The following is a 22834-nucleotide window of genomic DNA, read 5'->3' on the forward strand; positions in this document are numbered from 1 at the left end:
TTGACTTAAACCCTTCAAGGCAGTGCCCCAGCATGGCCACAGTCTAATAACTGAAATAAGGTAAATGGATAAAGAAGAGAAAGATACATTGTTGTTGTAATTCAAAGAGTCAATTTTGTGATGCCCTGTGTTATACTGATTCTACCCGCAGATTATGCATTAAGAGTAAGAGTATATATGTCTATGGAATACTCAGCCACATAGATTATATTTCAATCACATTTCAATTAGTAGGTAATTCAGTAACAGAACTAGAATACACATTGTTGGAAGTAGAAGAGATCTATTTACACTGTGTTTCTTTGTGTGTCCTTTCAATTTTATTCTTCGATTCTTTTACCTGTTTCAGTCAGTTGGTTGAGGCCATGCTGGAGCACTACCGTAAAGAGGCGTTTTAGTTGAACAAATCAACCCCAGGACTTATTCTATCATTCTCTTCTGCTGAACTGCTAAGTTATGGGGGATGTAAACACACCAACATCGGTTGTCAAGCGACGATGGTGGGGATGAATATTAACTAGCTGCCATTTGCCTAAATTCTTCTTTGAGAATTTTAACTCCTGCACTCCTCTCTCCATCATTTATGACAGTTGATGGTTTATATCACTTGCATTGGCTAAATCATCATAATACTTTCCAACCTTCTAATGTATGTAGTTGGCTGACCAAACAAAACTACATTTTGGGTGATGTAATCCTCTCTATTCCAATATAAATTAGCATATATTATACTCTGCATACTTGCACAGAAACTTATATTCTCTCTTTTACTTGTTTCAGTCATTTGACTGCGACCATGCTGGAGCACCGCCTTTAGTCGAGCATGTTGACCCCGGGACTTATTCTTTGTAAGCCCAGTACTTATTCTATCAGTCTCTTTTGCCGAACTGCTAAGTGACGGGTCAAGCAATGCTAGGGGGACAAACACACACACACACACACATATATATATACATATATACGACAGGCTTCTTTCAGTTTCCGTCTACCAAATCCACTCACAAGGCATTGGTCGGCCCGGGGCTATAGCAGAAGACACTTGCCCAAGATGCCACGCAGTGGGACTGAACCTGGAACCATGTGGTTGGTTAGCAAGCTACTTACCACACAGCCACTCCTGCGCCTATATTGTTTATTTTTATGTTCTTGTACCACAACAAAAACTATATATGCTTAGATATCATGCAAAGTTTGAAGTGTATGTGTATATATCACCATCAAGATCCTTCCATGCTGGCATGGGTTGGATGGTTTGGCAACAGCTGGTAAATCAGAAAACTGCACCAAGCTCTACTGCCTGCTTTCAAATGATTTCTATGGCTGGATGTCCCTCCTAAAGCCAACCACCTTACAGAGTGCACTGGGTGCTTTTTATGTGGCACCAATAGCAGTGAGGTCACCAAGCATCTTGCAAGACAGACCCCTCAACTGAGGGGATCAGGGAGTAGTATTGAGGGAGGTGGCTTTTGTGCCAGGTGATGAGAACTTATATATGAATAGAGGGAGAGAAATAGGGGTCTTGTAGCAGAGGAGATAAATGGCTACTTCAGCTGGAGAGAAAATGGAGAGAGAGTGGAGTGAGAGAAGAGAGAGATAAGATGAAGAAGTGATAGGGTCAAGTTAAAAGGAGGTGTATAGAGAAGTGGATCGGGGATTGGATAGGGTAAATTTATAAGGTTATGAAAGGAGAATGGAAGGTGGAGGAGAGGGGGATGTAATGAGTAGGTAGAGGTGGGGACTGTTAGGAGGATATATTGTGGGGAAGAGATTTGACAGGGACATAGTGTGCAGGTAGGTTCACAAGGGAGAGTGGGAGACAGAAGGGAAGGGAGAGGTTATGGGAAAATGGAATATGAGGGAGAGGTTTGTCAGGGACAGATTGCATGCAGGGGCATGGACAGAAGGACATATCATTATGGTCTCAATTTTACTTGGCTAGATGGTTGAGCACAGTAAACTGCCAGTTGTCTTTGTCATTTATCATTTTCTATCAGGCTCAAAATCTGAAGCTCATTTTCATAACTTTGCCCCTTGTCTTTCTCTTCTAGAAGTTAACTTCACATTTAGAGATTGAAACGTTTTTATGCAGCTGTTCTCATCCAAATGCACATTACATCTGATACCTCTTATAACCAATTTTACTCTCAAAACACTAGCTCTTTGTTATACCTGCACACTGACATTGCATATCCAATGGAGCATACTGACTTCATTTCTTTCAAGCTATCACAGCCCCTGTTTCATTACCATGTTGCAAACTAGTTTGTATACAGGCATCATACAATCTGCCTTCCACTCCGACAGAGAGGCTGTTTGTTACCAACAAAGGTAGCAGCTCTCTGAACTTTACCCAGCTCGTTCTTATTCTAGCAACAACACTTTCTAGAAAAGGGGTGGTAAGAAAGTAGATGTTAGAGTAAAAAAAATAGAATAATTAAGAAGTAAACACAGGACAAACATAGAATATACCTCATTAAAGGGCTACAAATTGTTAAAAACATTTGAATACACTTTATAAGAAACAGTGTGATCATTAGTTCAACTTACCTTAGATTTATTAACAAACATGGTTTTAGGCACAAGTCTTTGAGGCTGTGTCTCATCGGTTACTCCGGCACTTACTTTCCTCTGTTTTATTAATACCTGTACACATTGGAAAAGAGGGAAATTAAGGTTTTTTGCTTTTGTTTTTGGTAATGTATAGTGAAGGTTCAAGACATCTTACTCCCTCACACAAATGCATATATTCAAAGTTATTCTAACCTTTAGCATACTGAAGGCAAATCATCTCACCCTACGAGTTTTCTCCCCTCAAAATGAAATTCAATTTGACTGTAGCTACAAGGAAGAAAACTTGTACAGAAAGATGATTCACCTTGAGAATGCTAATGATTAATGAGCTAGTATAGATGCATAGATAGATGCTACCTGAAGTTAATTATGGATATGCATAGGTTCTATAATATACAAGAAATATTAGTATACACATGGGGTTACAAACTGCATAAAAAGGATTTAACACATATTGTAAAGTTTATTCATTTAGGCTGAGTATTCACAATGTCTGCTCCAATGTGTTTGGCTTGAAGATATCAAGAGCTTCTCTCTTCCTCCTACCATTCCAGGGGGCATTGCAAAGAGATCACTGGAACAATCTTTGTCCCACTGAGTAAGCTATAAAGCAGGGACCAGCAAATTTATTATATCATTGACCTCTTCATGAAATCAGTAATAATTTATTGACACCACATTCCTGATGTATATTTCTAAAATAAAATTAAAAAGCAATTGCAGCATGGAAGGTGTTTATAAACCATTTAAAAACATACAAAAACTGTTAGATTCATTTCAACATTTAAATTTAATTTGTCAACATATTTTTGTCACTTTGAGACCGTGGCCTGTTCATTGACAAATTAAATTTAAATGATGAAGTGAATCTAACAGTTTTTGCATGTTTTTAAATGGTTTATAAACACCTTCACGCTGCAATTGTTTCTGTTTCAGCACACAATCTAAGATCAGGTCACTTGCTATGCAAGTACAATAATCAAAGAGTGATTATTAAAAAAATTTCTTGATTTAAAAGCAATAATTCCTTCATTCTCTTATGTCTTTCCTGCATTTTAATAAGAAATATTTAGAGAAACTGAATAAAAACACTAACAAAATTGATAGAGAACAATAAAAATTCAAATACATGTGGTCCCCTAACAGTCACAGCTAAACTAAGGGAGATAATCATTTCATCACAAAAATTTAGTCATATATGAATATAGTCAGAATATATAATGTGAAATATGCATTTGGTGAATACTAGTTATTAGTTGATAAGTGGCTGGAAAAATTAGTGAGTTCTAGCCTGGAATAACTGATTCAGATTGCTAATAATTCAGCACTCTTAATGCTCAAAAGCGTTTCAGATGTTTTATTGACCCCCTTGAAAAATCACACAGACTACCAATCCCCAGAAGTCAATATTGATCACTTTACAATTCCCAGCTAAAAAGGAAAGATGTGTGAACTGATGAATCATCATCATCATCGTTTAACGTTCGCTTTCCATGCTAGCATGGGTTGGACGATTTGACTGAGGACTGGTGAACCAGATGCTGCACCAGGCTCCAATCTGATCAGGCAGAGTTTCTACAGCTGGAGGCCCTTCCTAATGCCAACCACTCCGAGAGTGTAGTGGGTGCTTTTATGTGCCACTGGCACGAGGGCCAGTCAGGCGGTACTGGCAACAGCCACGCTCAAATGGTGCTTTTTATGTGCCACTTGCACAGGAGCCAGTCCAGCTCCTGTGCAGGTGGCACATAAAAAGCACCATTTGAGTGTGGCCATTGCCAGTACTGCCTGACTGGCCCTCATGAAGGGCAACATATCTGAAGTTCGCGTGTGTGTGTGTGTGTGTGTGTGTGTGTGTGAGAGAGAGAGAGAGAGTATATTTCAAAGGAATGTTCTTCATGTCATCATTTGATGACCAATTTTCTATGCTGGCATGGTTTGAGCAGTTTGACAGGATCCAGTAAGCCACAAGAACATGTTGAGCTCCGATGTCAGCTTTGGCATGATTTCTACAGTTAAATGCTCTTCCTAATGTCACCCTTTTTACAATGTGTACTGGGTGCCTTTTTGTGTCACTGTCACTAGTGAAGTCACAAGTAACTTGCAAGACAAAGAAAAGAAAAAGCCTCCTTGAGTTAGTGAAAATGTATTAGAGAAGAGGGAAGTTGGTTTATAAAATGCTAAATTATGATAGAGAGACAATCACAGCAGGTAGAGGAGGTACACGACTACCTTACATTATATAAGAATGGGAGGAAATAAGTAGGAAGAAGATAAAGATGGTGGTTATGAAGTGCCATATAAATATTGGTATGGTATCCTATATATGTTATATAATGACTTAAAACAGTTCAATGAAATGAGATTATTCAAGCCATTATTTCATTAAAAAATGCTTACTAGGAGCATTTAAAATCTAAAACTAAGGGAGATAATTCCAATAAGATCAGTTGATGGAAATAGTTGAGCAAAGCCAATTACAATGGATCAAATTTTTCCAAGCATTTGGTTAAAGTAACAAATGTTTCACTTATATGATCTCTTGAATGATGCATGTATTACTCAGTTGGAAAGACTAGGAGTTATCATCACCATCATCATATGCAGAAATACAGGCAATGAAATGACAGTGATTATAAATATGACCAATATGGCTGAAGAAAATGAATATGATCAAAGTTTTCAACTTATATTACATAAATGAATTTCTACCGTGTTTATGTTTAATATGGAGAACACTACCCTGAAGTAGCTTTTCTGCAGCTGGATACCCTTCCTGTCACCAAGCCTCACATGTTCCCAAGCAAGGTAATATTTCTCTATAACCTGACATGTTCTCACATGACACTGTTTGTAAACCGATCATTCTTAATCACACTATGTCAAGACACACACACCCAAATGACACAAGAAATAACAAGAAACTTAGCATCTGTAACTTTTGCACAAGTAATCACACAAACACACATGTACAAAATGTCCTTATCCAGTTCCCATCCACTCAAAGGCTTTGGTTGCTTTGGGTCAATAGTACAAGACATTTGCCCAAGGTCCTGCATAGTGGAACTGAATGAGAAACTAAGTGGTTGGGAAGTGAATTTGGTGTGTACGTAAGTGTGAATGTGTTAATTGTTTTTACTTTTGCAAACATAGTAGAAAATGCCTTGCTGAAGAGACCTAATAAGACAGGAACATGTCCAATGCTTTCACTGTCAACTGATCTTATTGAAATTATCTCCCTTGTTGATTTTATAATTTAGATACTTCAAGAGGGAGATTTTGCCAACTAATTGTATGTGTGATTAAGACGTTCACAACAATGTGGTTCCAGGTTCAATCCTACAGAAAGGTACCTTAGGTAAATGCTTTTGGTAAATGTCAGGTTGATCAATAATTTGTGAGCAAAATTTGATAAAAATGAAACTGTGAATAAGTCAGCCACATGTATATATACATAGGTATCAATATATGTATAAATGTAAGCATATATATACATGCACATGTAGGTACATATGTATATTCAAACATGCTTTGAATATATATAATAATAAATATTAGGGAATAAATCCAAACTTACAGGGAAAAATCAGATTTAGGATTGAATCCAATTTTATAGTAAAATATTATATTATATTAAATTAGAGACAAAACCACTATTAGGCAAATCATACAATGAAAAACTTAAGCCAATACATAAGATTATTTAATTTATATTATTTAAATAACAAAATTATTAAAAAAATATAATTAATATAACACTACGATCGTTTCATTGCTGTTAATTTCTTTAAATTTTCGAGTTACAGTCATTCATCAGGTGTTTTAAATATTTTTCTTATGTATTGGCTTAAGTTTTTCATTGTATGATTTGCCTAATAGTAGTTTTGTCTCTAATTTAATACAATATATATATATATATTGCCGAGTCCCCAAAACATGTACCAAGGGTGATAAAAATCAAACATTCAGTCAACATCATGGTGTTTGGAGTAATCACTAATGATGGTGATATTATGCCTCCATTCATCTTCCCACATGGCCTCAGACTCAACACGGAAGCCTACATCAGGGGCCTGGAGGTAGTGCTGTTCTGGGTCAATAGGGTGGCTGCCAGAAGACGCTATGTCTGGCAACAAGACTCTGTACCATGCCACACAAGCAGGAGTACTCAATAATGCCTGTCTGACAATTTCTGCAACCACATCACTCCTAACATCTGGTCACCTAACTCCCCAGATTGCAACCCCCTTGATTATGTGTGGGGTGCAGTTGAGTGAGAGATCAACAAAATTCCATGTAACACCAAAGATGAACTGAAGGCAAGAATTATGGCAGTTTTCACCAATTTAAACAAGGAGACCATCTAGAAGAGTTGCAGGAGATACCGAAGTTGTCTGGAGGCTGTGGTTGAAGCCAATGGCAATTTTATTGAATAAATTTATTCTTTAGTATTTCAAGATATTTTTATGTAATTTTGGTAAAATATATCTGTTAAAATGAGATGACAGTGTTATTTTCAGTTTTGTATAATTTAGACAACAATTTATTCGCCGCAACCTATATATTGCATGCATACACACATGTATGTACACACATATATATGCATGTGTATATATGGGTATATGTATGTAAATATGAATGTATGAGTGCAGGTATTTATGCATACATATATATGCGCACACATATATATATATACATATATATATATACATGAATTCATTTGCATATGTATACATGTGTATACATATGTGTGTATGCACGTATGTTCCACCCCCAGCTCATGATTTTTTCAATCAGTCAACTTCAAGAGAAATATAAAGAATACTAGTAAACTATTACTTAGCTGTTAATCTCTTGACTAAACTGTGTATTCTTATTACTAGCATCCAGTTAACAGGGTCACTTGATATGCTAGAATTAGTAGCCAAAATCTACTTTATATCACACTTTGCTAACTTAAAAAGAAGGAAGCAACAGAGATATATCTAGGCCTTTATTTAACCCTTTTGTTACTATATTCCTGTTGCAGTTGCTTTTGAAATAAGGAAAAAATTAGTAAAATAACTGTCATTATTAAGCTAGTATTTGGAACATAAATTATCATGAAAATTGTGATGAAAGCTTTAATTGGATTTACTTTAAAGCAGGAAGTGTGCATCACAGAACCAAAGGTGGTCTCAGGAGAGTTGGGATCAAAAGGAGAGCAATATGGTGCATGTGTGAAAGTGTGTGGGATTTCATTGCTATTTCTTGCAAAGTGAATGGCCACATAGAGACTCCCTCCCAAAACAACGAACTTCACAATAAACAAATTTTGTGAGACCATGACCTATGAGACAGGGTATTTGTGCTAAGTAAAAAAAAAAAAATCAGTTATTATTCATATCAACAATAGTGTAGAGATTTGGTTTAGGTGATCGAGTACCTTTCAGACTCTACCCTTGCACTTCTAGATTCTCAATACAAATGTTTTCAGGTTTTATTTTGCTTTCCACCCCTCTGGGGTCAAAACAACTAAATACATGAATCCTTGTTCATGTACAATATGTAACTATAGTTCATATATGTGAATGATAGTTCATTCTCTATATTTCCCCTTTAAATGTGTACCTCTACTCTTTTGTTTTACGTGGGAAAATGCCTAGACAGGTTTAGTCAACTATTTATAAGTCTACTAGTTATTGTATCAGTATTTTTTGCCAAACCACTAAGTTACAGGGGAATGTAAACTAACACTGATTGTCAAACATTTTTGGGATACAAACACAAGTGGAGGCACATGGCCTCGTGGTTAGAGCAGCGGACTCGCAGTTGAGGGATCATGGGTTCGAATCTCAGACCAGGTGATGTGTGTTTATGAGTGAAACACCTAAGCTCCACACAACTCCGGCAAAAGGTAATGGGGAACTTCTGCTGACTCTTTCGCCACAACTTTCTCTCACTCTTTCCTCCTCCTGCATCTAGCAGCTCACCTGCGGTGGACCAGCGTCCTGTCTAGGTGGGGAACCTATATGCCAATGAAACTGGGAAACTGGCCCTTATGAGCCAGGCATAGCTCAAGAAGGAACAAACAAACATAACAATCAAGGATACACACATGCACGCACATGTGCACACACACACACACACACGATGATCTTCCTTTCAGTTTCTGGTTAATAAATCCCCTGACATAGCTGTGATTGTCCTGGAGCTATAGAAGACAACACTTGCCCAAGGTGCCATGCAGTAGGATTGAACCCAAGATCACATAGTTGGGAATCAAGCTTCTTAACCTCACAGACATACCTGGTGTATAAAATTTTTATTCTACAAGACTTTTGTCAAATTTTACTTACTCCATGTGGGGTTTTTTTAGACTCTTTCTCCTTAATGAATGCAAGCGTCCGGTTGCCTCTATCTGAAAAACAACAACAAAGAATTAGATGTATTGCTTTTTTTTTTCTTTCAGTCAAGAAATACATGTAAATAAATTATAAGAGTGTGTGCACGCGTATATAAATTCTGAAATGAGAGTAAACGGATAGTCAATAGAAAACTAAAGCTTAGATATGTTTATTTGAAACTGAAGATTCCTTTTAATGCTACTCAGAGCTTTATACCACATTTTCCGTCATACAAGTTGGACTGTTCAGGCCAAACTGTACAACCAAAACACAAGGTCCGACTTACACACCAAGATAAATTTGAATGATTAAAATTTCTATGTGAAATACAGGATTGTAAAGATAGTGATAATGTTTGAATGATTAAAATTTCTATGTGAATCACAGGATTGTAAAGATAGTGATAATGTTTGAATGATTAAAATTTCTATGTGAATTACAGGATTGTAAAGATAGTGATAATGTTTGAATGTTTACACCACATGTTTATTGGAGCGATAAGAGTACCATACGAGTGAGATCGTTGCCAGAGCAACAAGCTGGCCTTTGTGCCGATGGCACGTTAAAAACACCATTCAAGTGTGATCGTTACCTGCATTGCCTTACTAGCACTTGTGCTGGTGGTACATGAAAAAAAAGCATTTGAGCGAGGTCATTGCCAGTGCTGCTGGACTGGCTCCTGTGCAGGTGGCACATAAAAAGTACCATTTGAGCATAGCCGTTGCTAGTACCAGCTAACTGGCCCTCGTGCCGATGGCACATAAAAGCACCCACTACACTCTCAGAGTGGTTAGCATTAGGAAGGGCATCCAGCTGTAGAAACTGCCAGATCAGATTGGAGTCTGGTGCAGCCATCTGGTTCGCCAGACCTCAGTCAAATTGTCCAAGCCATGCTAGCATGGAAAGTGGACGTTAAATGATGATGATGATGATGACTACAATGACTTAGATGCCAGAAAATAGTGCATTAGCAGGCATGAAAACAAGAAAAGAAATTTCAAGGGCTACTATGAAGAAGGAAGAGCATGGATTGGCCACAACATAAAGAGCTATGGAAAGATCTACACTAGGAAGATCATTGTGAGAGCATATATAAAGTGGAATAAATGATGTGATATCAGGGTACTGAAAGCAAAAGTTTCACTGGGCTGGTCATGATGCAATGGTCACAGAGAACAGGTGGACCTGTGCAGTTGTATCCAAGAGATTAGAAAGGCAACTTGGAAGACCTTTACAATGATAGAAAGATGATTTAGGTAAACGATTTGGGCCAATATAGAAAAGAAGGGTGATTTCATCAAAGAACTGGAAGCACACTGAGACAAGTGGTGTATAACAACATATGATAGTTTGATCAATGCAGGTTTTGTGTGGTAAGTAGCTTGCCTACCAACCACATGGTTCTAGGTTCAGTCCCACTGTGTGGCACCTTGGACAAGTGTCTTCTACTAAAGCCTTGGACTGACCAAAGCCTTATTAGAGGATTTGGTAGACAAAAACTGAAAGAAGCCTGTTGTCATCATCATCATCGTTTAATGACACCTTTCCATTCTGGCATGGGTTGGATGATTTGCCTGAGGTCTGGCGAACCAGATGGCTGCACCAGGCTCCAATCTGATCTAGCAGAGTTTCTACAGCTGGATGCACTTCCTAACACCAACCACTCTAAGAGTGTAGTAGGTGCGTTTACGTGCCACCAGCATGAGGGCCACGCTCAAATGGTGCTTTTTACGTGCCACCTGCACAGAAGCCAATCCAGCGGCACTGGCAATGACTTCGTTCAATTTTTTTTTACGTGCCACCAGTAGAAGTGCCAGTAAGGCAACACAGGTAATGCTTACACTCGAATGGTGCTTTTAACGTTCCACTGGCATGGTGGCCAGCTTGTTGCTCTGGCAACGATCACACTCATATAGTACTCTTAGCACTCCACTAGCATAGATGCCAGTCATCGAATTTGTTTTCTTTTAGATATATATATATATATATTTGTGTGTATCAGTGTTTGTCTCCACACCATCACTTGAACAACTGGTGTTGGTGTGTTTATATCCCCGTAACTTAGCGGTTCAGCAAAAGTGACCGATAGAATAAGTACTAGGCTTACAAAGGATAAGTCCTGGGGTCAATTTGTTCAACTAAAAGTTGTGCTCCAGCACGACCGCAGTCATATGACTGAGCCAAGTAAAATAATAAGAGTTATTGGTGAGGGATTTTCAAACCAGGCAAAATACTTCATAAGCTCTGTTTGCACACCAGGCTAACAATATTGTATAGATTAGCAAAGAACTCCAAGTGTTCTTGTGGCAGGGTCAAAGGTTATAGTTCATCACCATTCTAAATTGTGAATCCATGCAAGACAAAGTATAAATAATGGACATTACACATTTTCCCCTTATCCCTTGTGACATATTCAGAAAACAATGTTGAAAAGCATCAAGAAATTAGGGAGGCATTCCATGTTTCAACATGATCCTAAATACACTTCAAAAACGATGACCAAGTTTTTATCAGATAAAAAGATAAAGGTATAGAATATCTGTGGTGTGTTTTGAAAAGGAAGGTTGAGGAGAAAATACCCACACTGTAACACAGATGAAAGACATTATTCAGGATGAATGGAGGTTGATTTCATCGGTCATATGTGGAAATTTAGTTGTCTCTATGCCCACAAATCTTAATGCGGTCATTGAAATCAAGGACGGTAATACCAAATATTGAATATAGCAAATAACCCTTTAGAGTGTACATATTTTTGTGTGAACGTGACCTGGGTGTTATTGTTGACAGTGATTTGCGTTGGACAAAACACATCACTAAAATTGTCAAGAAGGCTGAGGGTGTCTTGGCATCACTCACCAAATCCTTTGTGAGCCGCTCTCCAACTATCTATCTGCGGCTTTATATAGCTATGGTAAGACCTCACCTGGAATTTGCATCACCGGTCTGGAACCCCTATCTTTCCCAGGATATCAATCATCTGGAAGCCGTTCAGTGACGTGCAACCAAAAGAATACCCTCCATCAGGCATTTGCCATATTCTGAATGCCTTACTTTCCTGGGTATGGACACATTGAAACTCCGACATCTGGCAGCTGACTTGGCAGACACCCATAAAATTATCAACCATCTCACAAACAATAACTCTGAGCACCTTTTCAAACTCCACCTGTCTAGCACCCGTGGACATATTTACAAAGTAAGAAAACAGCACAGCTCCCATGACTTTAGGAAACATTTTTTTCAAGCTGAGAGTTGCTGAAGCATGGAACAAACTGCCGGCATCGGTTGTTAGTTGTCGGAGCACTGCATCCTTCAAAACTTACATGCTTTCTGAGATTCGCCAACACTACACCTGATTTCCTCCCCTACATACACACGCAAGCATGTATCTGACTCATACATTGTTCGCTTTCCAGACATTTGTACATTACTGCATACACTTTATACGTACTTTCTGACAAGTTGTGGTGCACCTGAGTACTGTATACAATAATTTCATTATTATTATTATTATTATTTCATTAATATCTTTGAAAATGTTTATTGTTTTGTATTCCAAATTTGTATAATATTTGCATGTGTAATATAATTTACTCAGAATAAATTTTGTTTCATTTCCTTCAATATTATCAGAGTAATGACAATTTTCTTGAAATTTTTTAGGGGTATACATACTTCTGAGAATTACTATATATATATATATATATATATATATATATATATATATATATATAAATATAAAGAGTGGTCACTATGTGGCTCACTCTAGCACTAGAAATAGATCCAATAGGTTTCAACCACAAAATAAATGTATCTAATTCTCTCACCCTTATTAATTAATTATATATATATATATATATATATATATATAATTTATATATAGAGGGCATTATACATACATGCCAGGAGCATTCTACATACACGCCATAACGCTAAGAGGGACAATCAGTCATTTCTACCAAAAATATTACTAATCCCACCGAATGCAATTTTTCAAAGAAAGACATTTAAAAATATATAGACCTGCATCACAGTGATTTCATACTTACGCAATCATCAGCAGGCCTGAATATACTATAAATAAACAACGACCCTGCCTCGCTTAAGTCGATCAGCTACTGGTTAGCTGATCGACTTAAGCGAGGCAGGGTCGTTGTTTATTTATAGTATATTCAGGCCTGCTGATGATTGCGTAAGTATGAAATCACTGTGATGCAGGTCTATATATTTTTAAATGTCTTTCTTTGAAAAATTGCATTCGGTGGGATTAGTAATATTTTTGGTAGAAATGACTGATTGTCCCTCTTAGCGTATGGCGTGTATGTAGAATGCCTCCTGGCATGTATGTATAATGCCCTCTATATATAAATTAATATGTTCAATAAGAAATAATTATTTTCGAAATTTTTTCTCTTATGAGGTTTTTACGCTATCTACCTGACAATTTCTTGTTAAGTTTTCCTTATTAAGTAGTTGTCCTTAATTGCTATATATATATATATATATATATATATATGTGTACACACACACACAAAATTATTTGAAACATAATCCATTAATCAGAGGTTAAAAGATATTTCTAAATCAATGAGAAACACAGCTCTTACTGCAACTGTGTTAACAGGGCCTTAAATGTCAAGTAATTCACATACACACACAGACTTTACATTAAAGTCTATATAGCCACTGACAATAGCTACAGTATCAAACATATGTTTCAAAATTCTATTTGACTTTTCCCTTGTATGTCAGTCAGTAGACAAGTCTGACTAACATTTCATTTTCTTAATCAAACAAATTTAAACAATGGTGATTTACAAATGTGACACAAGCAAATGACAGAGGTGGAGGTGGAGGAGGAGGAAGTAAAAGAAGTAGCTAGAGGGAAAAAGAAAGAGAAACAGTTAAATGGTGAAGGAGAAAGAGCTTAGAGGAAAAAAGATGAAGGTAGGGAGAGAGTAAGAGAGGGAGAGGGAGAAAGAACTAGAATGAAAAGATGGAGTTGAGCGATAAGAAGAAGAAGGAGCTAGAAGAAAAAGAAGCTAGAAGAAGAAGAAGAAGGGGGGGAGAAGAAGCTGGAGTGGAGAAGAGGAAGAAGGGGGAGGAGAAGAAGCTGGGGTGGAGAAGAAGAGGAAGAAGGGGAAGAGGAGGAGAAGTAGGGAGAAGATGAGGAGGAGAAGAGGAAGAAGAAGAAGGGGGAGGAGAAGAAGCTGGGGTGGAGAAGAAGAAGAGGAAGAAGAAGGAGAAGTAGGGAGAAGAAGATGGGGAGGAGGAGAAGAAGAAGAGGAAGAGGAGAAGAAGAAGAAGAAGAAGAAGAAGAAGGAGAAGGGAGAAGAAGAAGAAGTTAGAAGAAAAAGAAGAATCTAGAAGAAAAAGAAGAAGCTAACAGAAGAAGCAACAAGAGCATTCTATGAGAACTAGAATGGCTATAACAAATGTAGAATGGAAAGATGTGTGGATCTTTGTTTTTGTATTCTTGTCCCCAACTCACTCCATCCCTGCCACCATGGATGAAACAGCTTGCTTGACCTCATTTATCCTAACACAGTTGTAACAAATTGTTTATTGTCTTTTTTTATTTAAAGATAAGATAAATAAAAAAAGTTTTCTTTTCATTTTTTTTTTTATTTTGTTTCACCTGCTTTAAATCAACTGACACAAAGAGAAAATGAAAGAAAATCAATAACTTATAATTGTTGTTGTTGTTGTTGTTATTGCTGTTGTTTTAGTGCACAGCCCACCTGTCCCTGGAGGCAGACCCCCCCCCCCACCACCACCACCACATACTCCCAGGCCTTTATATTTTGTTTAGTTTCTGAACGCTAAGTTTGGAGAAAGTGAAATGCTGATGGCATTTGCAGCCACCACTACAGCTGCCACCGCCGCCAGAACCACCACCACCACCACCACCGCCACCTCCACCACCACCACCGCCACCCTGTTGACCAGCGATGTTTGGCTTAAACTGTTGTTGCAAGTTGACACTTGTAAGGAAAAACATGACCATGGAAAGAGTTTCTGATGCAACAGATCTATTATTAGAAGCATTCCAGCCATGACCATCTAAACTTTTTTTCAGGCATACAGTATCTTGTAAACACTACTCATTAGATTCTTTTTTTGTTTTTTTTTAAGGTATTAGCTACAATGTCAGGAGAGGATTGGAGTTGGCTGCTATTTCCAGCAGACTGAGCAACCACATAGAGGCTCCTGTGGTAGCTTGTGATGATGGTGTTGGTAATATTGAGTATGACCTGTGAGCAAAGTTATTCCAAATTTTTCTTTTAGGCATTATAGGTGCAGGAATGGTTGTGTGGCAAGAAATTTGCTTAAGAAATTTACTTCTCAACCACCTGCTCTCTGGTTCAGTTCCACTATGTGGCACCTTGGCTAAGTGGCTTTTACTATAGCCCTAGGTCAACCAAAGCCTCATGAGTGGTTTTGTTTCAACAAAAACTGAAAGAAGCCCATCATAAAACTTTTTTTTACTTGTTTCAGACATTTGACTGTGGCCATGCTGGGGCACCATCTTGAAGGGCTTTTAGTTAAGCAAATTGATCCTGGACTTTTTTTTTAAAGCTTGGTATTTATTCTATGGGTCTCTTTTGCCAAACCAATAAGTTACAATAATGTAAACACACCAACACCAGTTGCCAAGTGGTGATGGAGAACAAACACAGGCACATGCATACATATATTATTTAAAAAAACACCAATATATGTTTTTATGTGCTAATATTAGTTTCATGTAATGAAAGCATGTCAGACAGTACTTTTTAACATGTCTGGTGCCTTACTACAATCTTCAGGCACCAGACATATTAAAAAATACTATCTTTCATTGCATAAAACTAATGTTAGCACATAAAAACATAAAAAAACCTGTCTCAGTGGTGTCAGGATTCAGATTTTTCTTTGTCTCCTCATCTGATCAAAGGAACAGCTTGCTCATGAGATTAACATGCAAGTGGCTGAGCACTGCACAGACACATGTACCCTTAACACAGTTCTCAGAGGTTCAGTGTGACACAGAATGTGACAAGGCTGGCCATTTGAAATACAGGCACAACTCATTTTCGCCAGCTGAGTGAACCGGAGCAATGTGAAATAAAATGTCCTGCTTAAGAACAAAATGCGCAGCCAGGAATCCAACTCCCGACCCTACGATCGCAAGCCGAATACCCTAACCAAGCCACGTGCCTTCACGATGTATCTAATAAGCACCTGGGTTACGTCATGTAAAAGCACCCAGCACACTCTGTAAAGTGGTTGGTGTTAGGAAGAGCATCCAGTAGCAGAAACCATGCCAAATCAGACTGGAGTCTGGTGCAGCTCCCAAGCTCTGGTCAAACCATCCAACCCATGCCAGTATGTAAACTGGACATTAAAAGATGATGACAATGATGATGATAATGTGTATGTGTGTGTATAAGTGTACAAGTGTGTGTATGTTTGTCTCCTCATCTTGACATTGCACAATAGTTGTAAACGGATGGCTAAATATGTAGGTTTACAGGTAAACGTGTGTGCTGTGTTTGTGAGTGTCTCTTTGCTTTGACTTTATGCTACGGTTGTAAACAGGTGGATAAGCATGTAGGTAAATGCGTGGGTGTGTGTCTCTTTGTTTTGACTTTACACTATAGTTGTCAATGGATGGATAAGTATGTAGGTATGTAGGGAAATGTGTGGGTGTGTGCCTCTTTGCTTTGACTTTACGCAATAGTTGTAAGCAAGCATCACTGTAATATATAAAATCTCATTTTTTTCCAATTTTCTATGAAAAAGATGTCCAGCTGGCCATAGGAAATGTACCTCAATGAATTCCAGCTAAGACATGGAAGAGTGGATGTTAAAAAAAAACCGATGAAGATGAGAAGGATTAATGATGCATAAGGATTAACTCAAGTGCTAAAGATTAGAAGGTTAGTTATACTTTGAAGAATAATCATTATTCAACATCCATTTTCCAAGCTGTCATGGGTTGGACAGCTTGACAGGAGCTGGTAAGGACAGGATCCACACTAGGTTCCATTTATGTTTTAGTATGTTTTCTATGGCTGGATGCCCCTCCTAACACCAACTACTTTATGGAGTGCACTAGCTATGTTTTACGTGGCACCATTACCAGTGCTTTTCACAAACCACCATCACCAATGCTTTTCATGTGGTACCAGCACCAATGCTTTTCATGTGGTACCAGCACCAATGCTTTTTATGTGGTACCAGCACCAGTGCTTTTCATGTGGTACCAGCACCAGTGCTTTTTATGTGGTACCAGCACCAGTGCTTTGCATGTGGTACCAGCACCAGTGCTTTTCATGTGGTACCAGCACCAGTGCTTTTTATGTGGTACCAGCACCAGTGCTTTTCATGTGGTACCAGCAGCAGTGCTTTTTATGTGGTACCAGCACCAGTGCTTTTCATGTGGTACCAGCACCAGTGCTTTTTATGTGGTACCAGCACCAGTGCTTTTCATGTGGTACCAGCAGCAGTGCTTTGCATGTGGTACCAGCACCAGTGCTTTGCATGTGGTACCAGCACCAGTGCTTTTTATGTGGTACCAGCACCAGTGCTTTTCATGTGGTACCAGCACCAGTGCTTTTCATGTGGTACCAGCACCAGTGCTTTTCATGTGGTACCAGCACCAGTGCTTTTTATGTGGTACCAGCACCAGTGCTTTTCATGTGGTACCAGCACCAGTGCTTTTCATGTGGTACCAGCAGCAGTGCTTTTTATGTGGTACCAGCACCATTGCTTTTTACATGATACCTTCACTAATGTAAGTATAACTAACCTTCCAATTCTTGGGACTTGAGTTAATCTTTTTGCATCATAGATGTAGAAGTGGCTGTGTGGTAAGTAGCTTGCTTACGAACCACATGGTTCTGGGCTCAGTCCCACTGCATGGCACCTTGGGCAAGTGTTTTCTACTATAGCCTTGGGCTAACCAAAGCCTTGTGAGTGGATTTGGTAGACGGAAACTGAAAGAAGCCTGTCGTATATATGTATATACATATATGTATATATGTGTATGTCTTTGAGTGTCTGTGTTTGTCCCCCCAACATCGCTTGACAACTGATGCTGGTGTGTTTACGTCCCCATAACTTAGCAGTTTGGCAAAAGAGCCTGATGCAATAAGTACTAGGCTTACAAAGAATAAGTCCTGGGCTCAATTTGCTCAACTAAAAGGTCGTGCTCCAGCATGGCCACAGTCAAATGACTGAAACAAGTAAAAAAGTGCTTTTCACATACCACCATCACCAGTGCTTTTAATGTGGCACAAGCACCACTGCTTTTTACATGGCACCATCACCAGTGCTTTTCATGTGGCACAAGCACCAGTGCTTTTTATGTAGAACAAGCCCCAGTGCTTTTTACGTAACACCAGCACTTATTATTATTGTATACTGAAAATCCCTTAGTTAAGCTTCATGCAAGCTATATTTCTCAGATGATCTGGTATACATCCACAGAGATGTTCCTGGCCTTGTAGGAAGTGTGAGTGTGTGTGAGTATGGGGTCTTTCAACACTTGACTTCTTTGCCTTGTTGATGCACAAAAAAAAAAAAAAATTGAGGGAGGGTGTACCAATTACATTGACCCCAATGCTCTATTATTATTTTCTCAACCCCAAAAGGACAAAAAGTAAAGCTGACCTCAGTGTAATTTGAACTCAAAACAAAGACAGACGAAATGTTGCTAAGCATTTTGTCCAGCATCCTAATGATTCTGCCAGCTTGTAGCCTTAATGTAATTATCAATAATGACAGCAACTTACGTAACATAATTATCAATAATCAATAACAGTCATTATATAACATAATTATTAATGTTTAAGAATGGCTGTTATAATCACATAATAATCACATGATGATGATGATGGTGGTCACACCCGTCGATTTCAAGGTCTGAGTGTTTGAATAAAAGAATTAACAACAATAGAAGCATCATCCATTTGCGATGGATGTGAGATTGTAATTTGAGTCCAGGAATGGATTGAGTCACAATGGGGATAATGATGGTTTTGATTTTGCCTGGGATGGGACAAATGCGTCTGTTGATTGCAAGATATAATTCTTTTATGATGATAATAATAATAATAGAATAGGCGCAGGAGTGGCTGTGTGATAAGTAGCTTGCTTACCAACCACATAGATCCGGGCTCAGTCCCACTGCGTGGCACCTTGGGCAAGTGTTTTCTACTATAGCCTCGGGCCGACCAAAGCCTTGTGAGTGGATTTGGTAGATGGAAACTGAAAGAAGCCCGTCGTATATATGTATATATATATATATGTGTGTGTGCGTGTGTGTTTGTGTGTCTGTGTTGGTCCCCCTAGCATTGCTTGACAACCGATGCTGGTGTGTTTATGTCCCCGTCGCTTAGCAGTTCGGCAAAAGAGACTGATAGAATAAGTACTGGGCTTACAAAGAATAAGTCCCGGGGTCGAGTTGCTCGACTAAAGGCGGTGCTCCAGCATGGCCGCAGTCAAATGACTGAAACAAGTAAAAGAGTAAAGAGAGACAGCACATCAGAAAGTGATAAGTACAGAATCTGTGGACAAAACGGTGAAACCGTTTGGCATATTACCAGCCAATGTATGCCACTAGCCCAGAAGGAATATAGGAGACATCACGACAATATAGCCAGGCTTGTCCATGGGACACTTTGCAACAAGTATGGACATGACAGAGCGAAAAATTGGTACGACCACAAACCTGAAGACATTGTCGAAAATAAAAATTCTATTGGATTTTATGATTCAGTACGACCATGAGATTTTTAATAGGAAGCCGGATATAGTCTTAATTGAGAAAGAAAACAAACTATGCTGGAACATTGATATAGCATGCGCAACTGACAACAAGGTGTGCAATAAGGAAGAAAGAAAAGTTGAGAGATATGACAGGTTAGCTTGGGAAGTTAAGCAGTTGTGGTCGATGAAAAAGATAGCAGTAGTACCAATAATTGTTGGAGTCAATGGACATTAAATGATGATGACGATGAGATATATATATATATATATATAGCTGTAAGATCTAATTTATACTTATATTTATATTTACTTGTATTTATATATATTCTACTTATTATACAACATTACTCTTTTATGTACACTTTTTTATGTACATTCCTTTATGTCCATTGATTTGTTCTGCTTTTTATATTTAACCCTACAGTCTCTTATGTGGTGGTTTAATAAAGTATGTGATTGAGTATTATCTGGTAATTGATATTTGATTTAGATGTATTTCTCCAGTTTCTTATCTTGTATTAGTAATTTGTGATAAATCATTTTACCTTTGCCCATATAATACAGTAAATGAATTGATTGCATCGCAATCATTAACATTTATGTATTAACTTTGTTGGGTACTTCACTAGCAGTATATTGGATATACGTTATCCCATAGAGGGTTGCATTTACAACCCCTATCTCAATTTGTATATATATATATATATATATATATATATATTTACACATACATACACACACAAAATGTATGCACATATATGCATACAAAATGACTAATACTCAGTCCCCTGCTATTCCACAACCCCTTTACACACACACACACACACACACACACACACACACAATAATCTCATACATACAACTGACACTGTCAGGTATGAAGACAAGGCTTCCAGTTGATCTGATCAATGGAACAGCCTGCTTGTGAAATTAACGTGCAAGTGGCTGAGTACCCCATAGACACATGTACCCCTAACATAGATCTCAGGGAGAATCAGCGTGATACCAAGTGTGACAAGGATGGCCCTTTGAAATACAGGTATAACACATTTTCGCCAGCTGAATTGATGGGAGCAATGTGAAATAAAACTCAAGGACATAATACGCTACTGGGAATTGAACTCATGACCTTACAACTGTGAGCTGAATACCCTAACCACAAAACCACGTGTCTTCTCTCACTCACACAAAGCCACATAGAGAAAGACAAATACACAGACATTTAGTTTCACACAGGGACATGCTTTCTCCCTCCCCGCTCACACACACAATCATGCAGTCACCTTCTCACAATCTCCCTCCCTTATTCACCCAATCCCTTTGTACTTTCAAAAACAAAAACAAAAAAAAAATATTAATTCTAAAACTAACGAGAGAAAAATGAAATGTTAGTTTCCATCACTGAAACTAACTGGTCAAATACTTCACCAATATCCCTTCCTTTAAACTTTCAAACTAACAATGCCATACAGTTTGTTCTACATTGTTCCCAAACAGCCAGCCACAGATATCTCACGGTTATTAGGAAGGTTTTCTCAATAAAATCCATTGTCAGCTAGGCTTCCAGGGATAAGAGAAGAATGGCGATATTATTGTACACATGACCACAACAAATCTTTTAATCTTTAGGCACAAATGACTTTCTGAAAATATTATTGACACAAAGATATTTTGTCTTCTGATTGTAATGCTCTGTTTTGTTAGTCACTTCATGTGTTGTTCAGGAAGTATTTCAACAATTTACAATGCTTTCACCCTACCGGCCATATATATATTGCAGAGTTGAGATGGTTCTGTGTTGATGCTCACCAAGCTACTAAACTCTAGTAGCGACAAAGGGCATAAATGTTTGTACTTTACTTTTATATTGTGTACTTCTTTCTTCTTGTTTGCATGTGTGTGTGTGTGTGCATATATAAATACACACACTCACACAAATATACACACGCATATGCATACATGCACACACACACACACACTCATATTATATGAGCACAATGATGATAATGATGAAGATATATATACACACACACATCATCAGCATCACCACCACCATAATCTAACACCCATTTTCCATGCAAGTGTGAGTTGGACGGTTTGACAAGAGCTGGTCAACTAGAGTGCTGTGCCAAATTCTATTACCTATGGTTTCTACAGCTAGATACCCTTCCTAATACCAACCACCTTACAGAGTGTACTGGGTGCTTTTTTTTTTCATGGCACAAGAACTGTGGGGTCACCAAGTAATTTGCAAGACAAAGTCTCCACAACTGGGAAGGGATGGAGGGATGTGGCTTTGTGCCAGGTGATGAGGGGGTTAGAAAAATAACGGAGGGATAGAAATAGGTGTCTTACTGTAGAAAAGATACAAAAATATCCCAGTTGGAGGAGGAGTCTTAAAGAGAAAGATAGAGATGGTGGTAGATATGTGTCAGGACATACCCTCAAGGTACAGTGAGGAGGGGTGTGATTATAGGCGAAGTGATACAGTATATTGGTATGAGTGAGGGGGCTGGGGAACAGAGGGTAAGTTTCATAAGAATGTGAGGGAAGATGGTCAGATGAGACAGATGTGTCTATATACACACATCTATCTATCTATCTATATATATATAGATAGATAGATAGACAGACAGATGTGACTATACACACACACACACACATTTTGAGAAGACTCATCAAGCAAAATCACAGTCGTGGCAGATACCAGTGTCATGCAAATTGGCACCTGTGCTGGTGGCATATAAAAACACCCTGGTGTCACGTAAACAGCACCCATGCTGGTGGCATATAAAAGCACCCATTACACTCTCGGAGTAGTTGGCGTTAGGAAGGGCATCAAGTTGTGGAAAACCATGCCAAATCAGACTGGAGTCTGGTGCAGCCTTCCAGTGTGCCAGCCCGGTCAAACCGTCCAACCCATGCCAGCATGGACAACGGATGTTAAATGACGATGATGATATAGACATATATACATACCTTTAGGTATACACACACACATATATATAGAGAGAGACATATACATAGACAAACAAATACATAAGCACCCAGCACACTCTGTAAAGTGGTTGGCATTAGGAAGGGCATTCAGCCACAGAAACCATGCCAAACAGACACTGGAG

General features: G+C 38.4%; 1 protein-coding gene across 2 annotated transcripts in view; it reads right to left on the reverse strand.

Moving 5' to 3' along the window:
* LOC115209616 overlaps window positions 1–22834 on the reverse strand; it is a 348899-nt gene that overhangs the window by 154469 nt on the left and 171596 nt on the right. For both annotated transcript variants that reach the window (XM_036501478.1, XM_036501479.1), the window contains exons 9-10: window positions 8907–8968; window positions 2548–2643 (exon numbers count right to left, since the gene is read on the reverse strand). In XM_036501478.1, the coding sequence (XP_036357371.1) occupies window positions 2548–2643; window positions 8907–8968 (158 nt within the window). The remainder of the gene's footprint in view (window positions 1–2547; window positions 2644–8906; window positions 8969–22834) is intronic.

Source organism: Octopus sinensis, linkage group LG3 (genome assembly GCF_006345805.1).
Source record: "Octopus sinensis linkage group LG3, ASM634580v1, whole genome shotgun sequence".
Taxonomy (NCBI): Eukaryota; Metazoa; Mollusca; class Cephalopoda; order Octopoda; family Octopodidae; genus Octopus; species Octopus sinensis.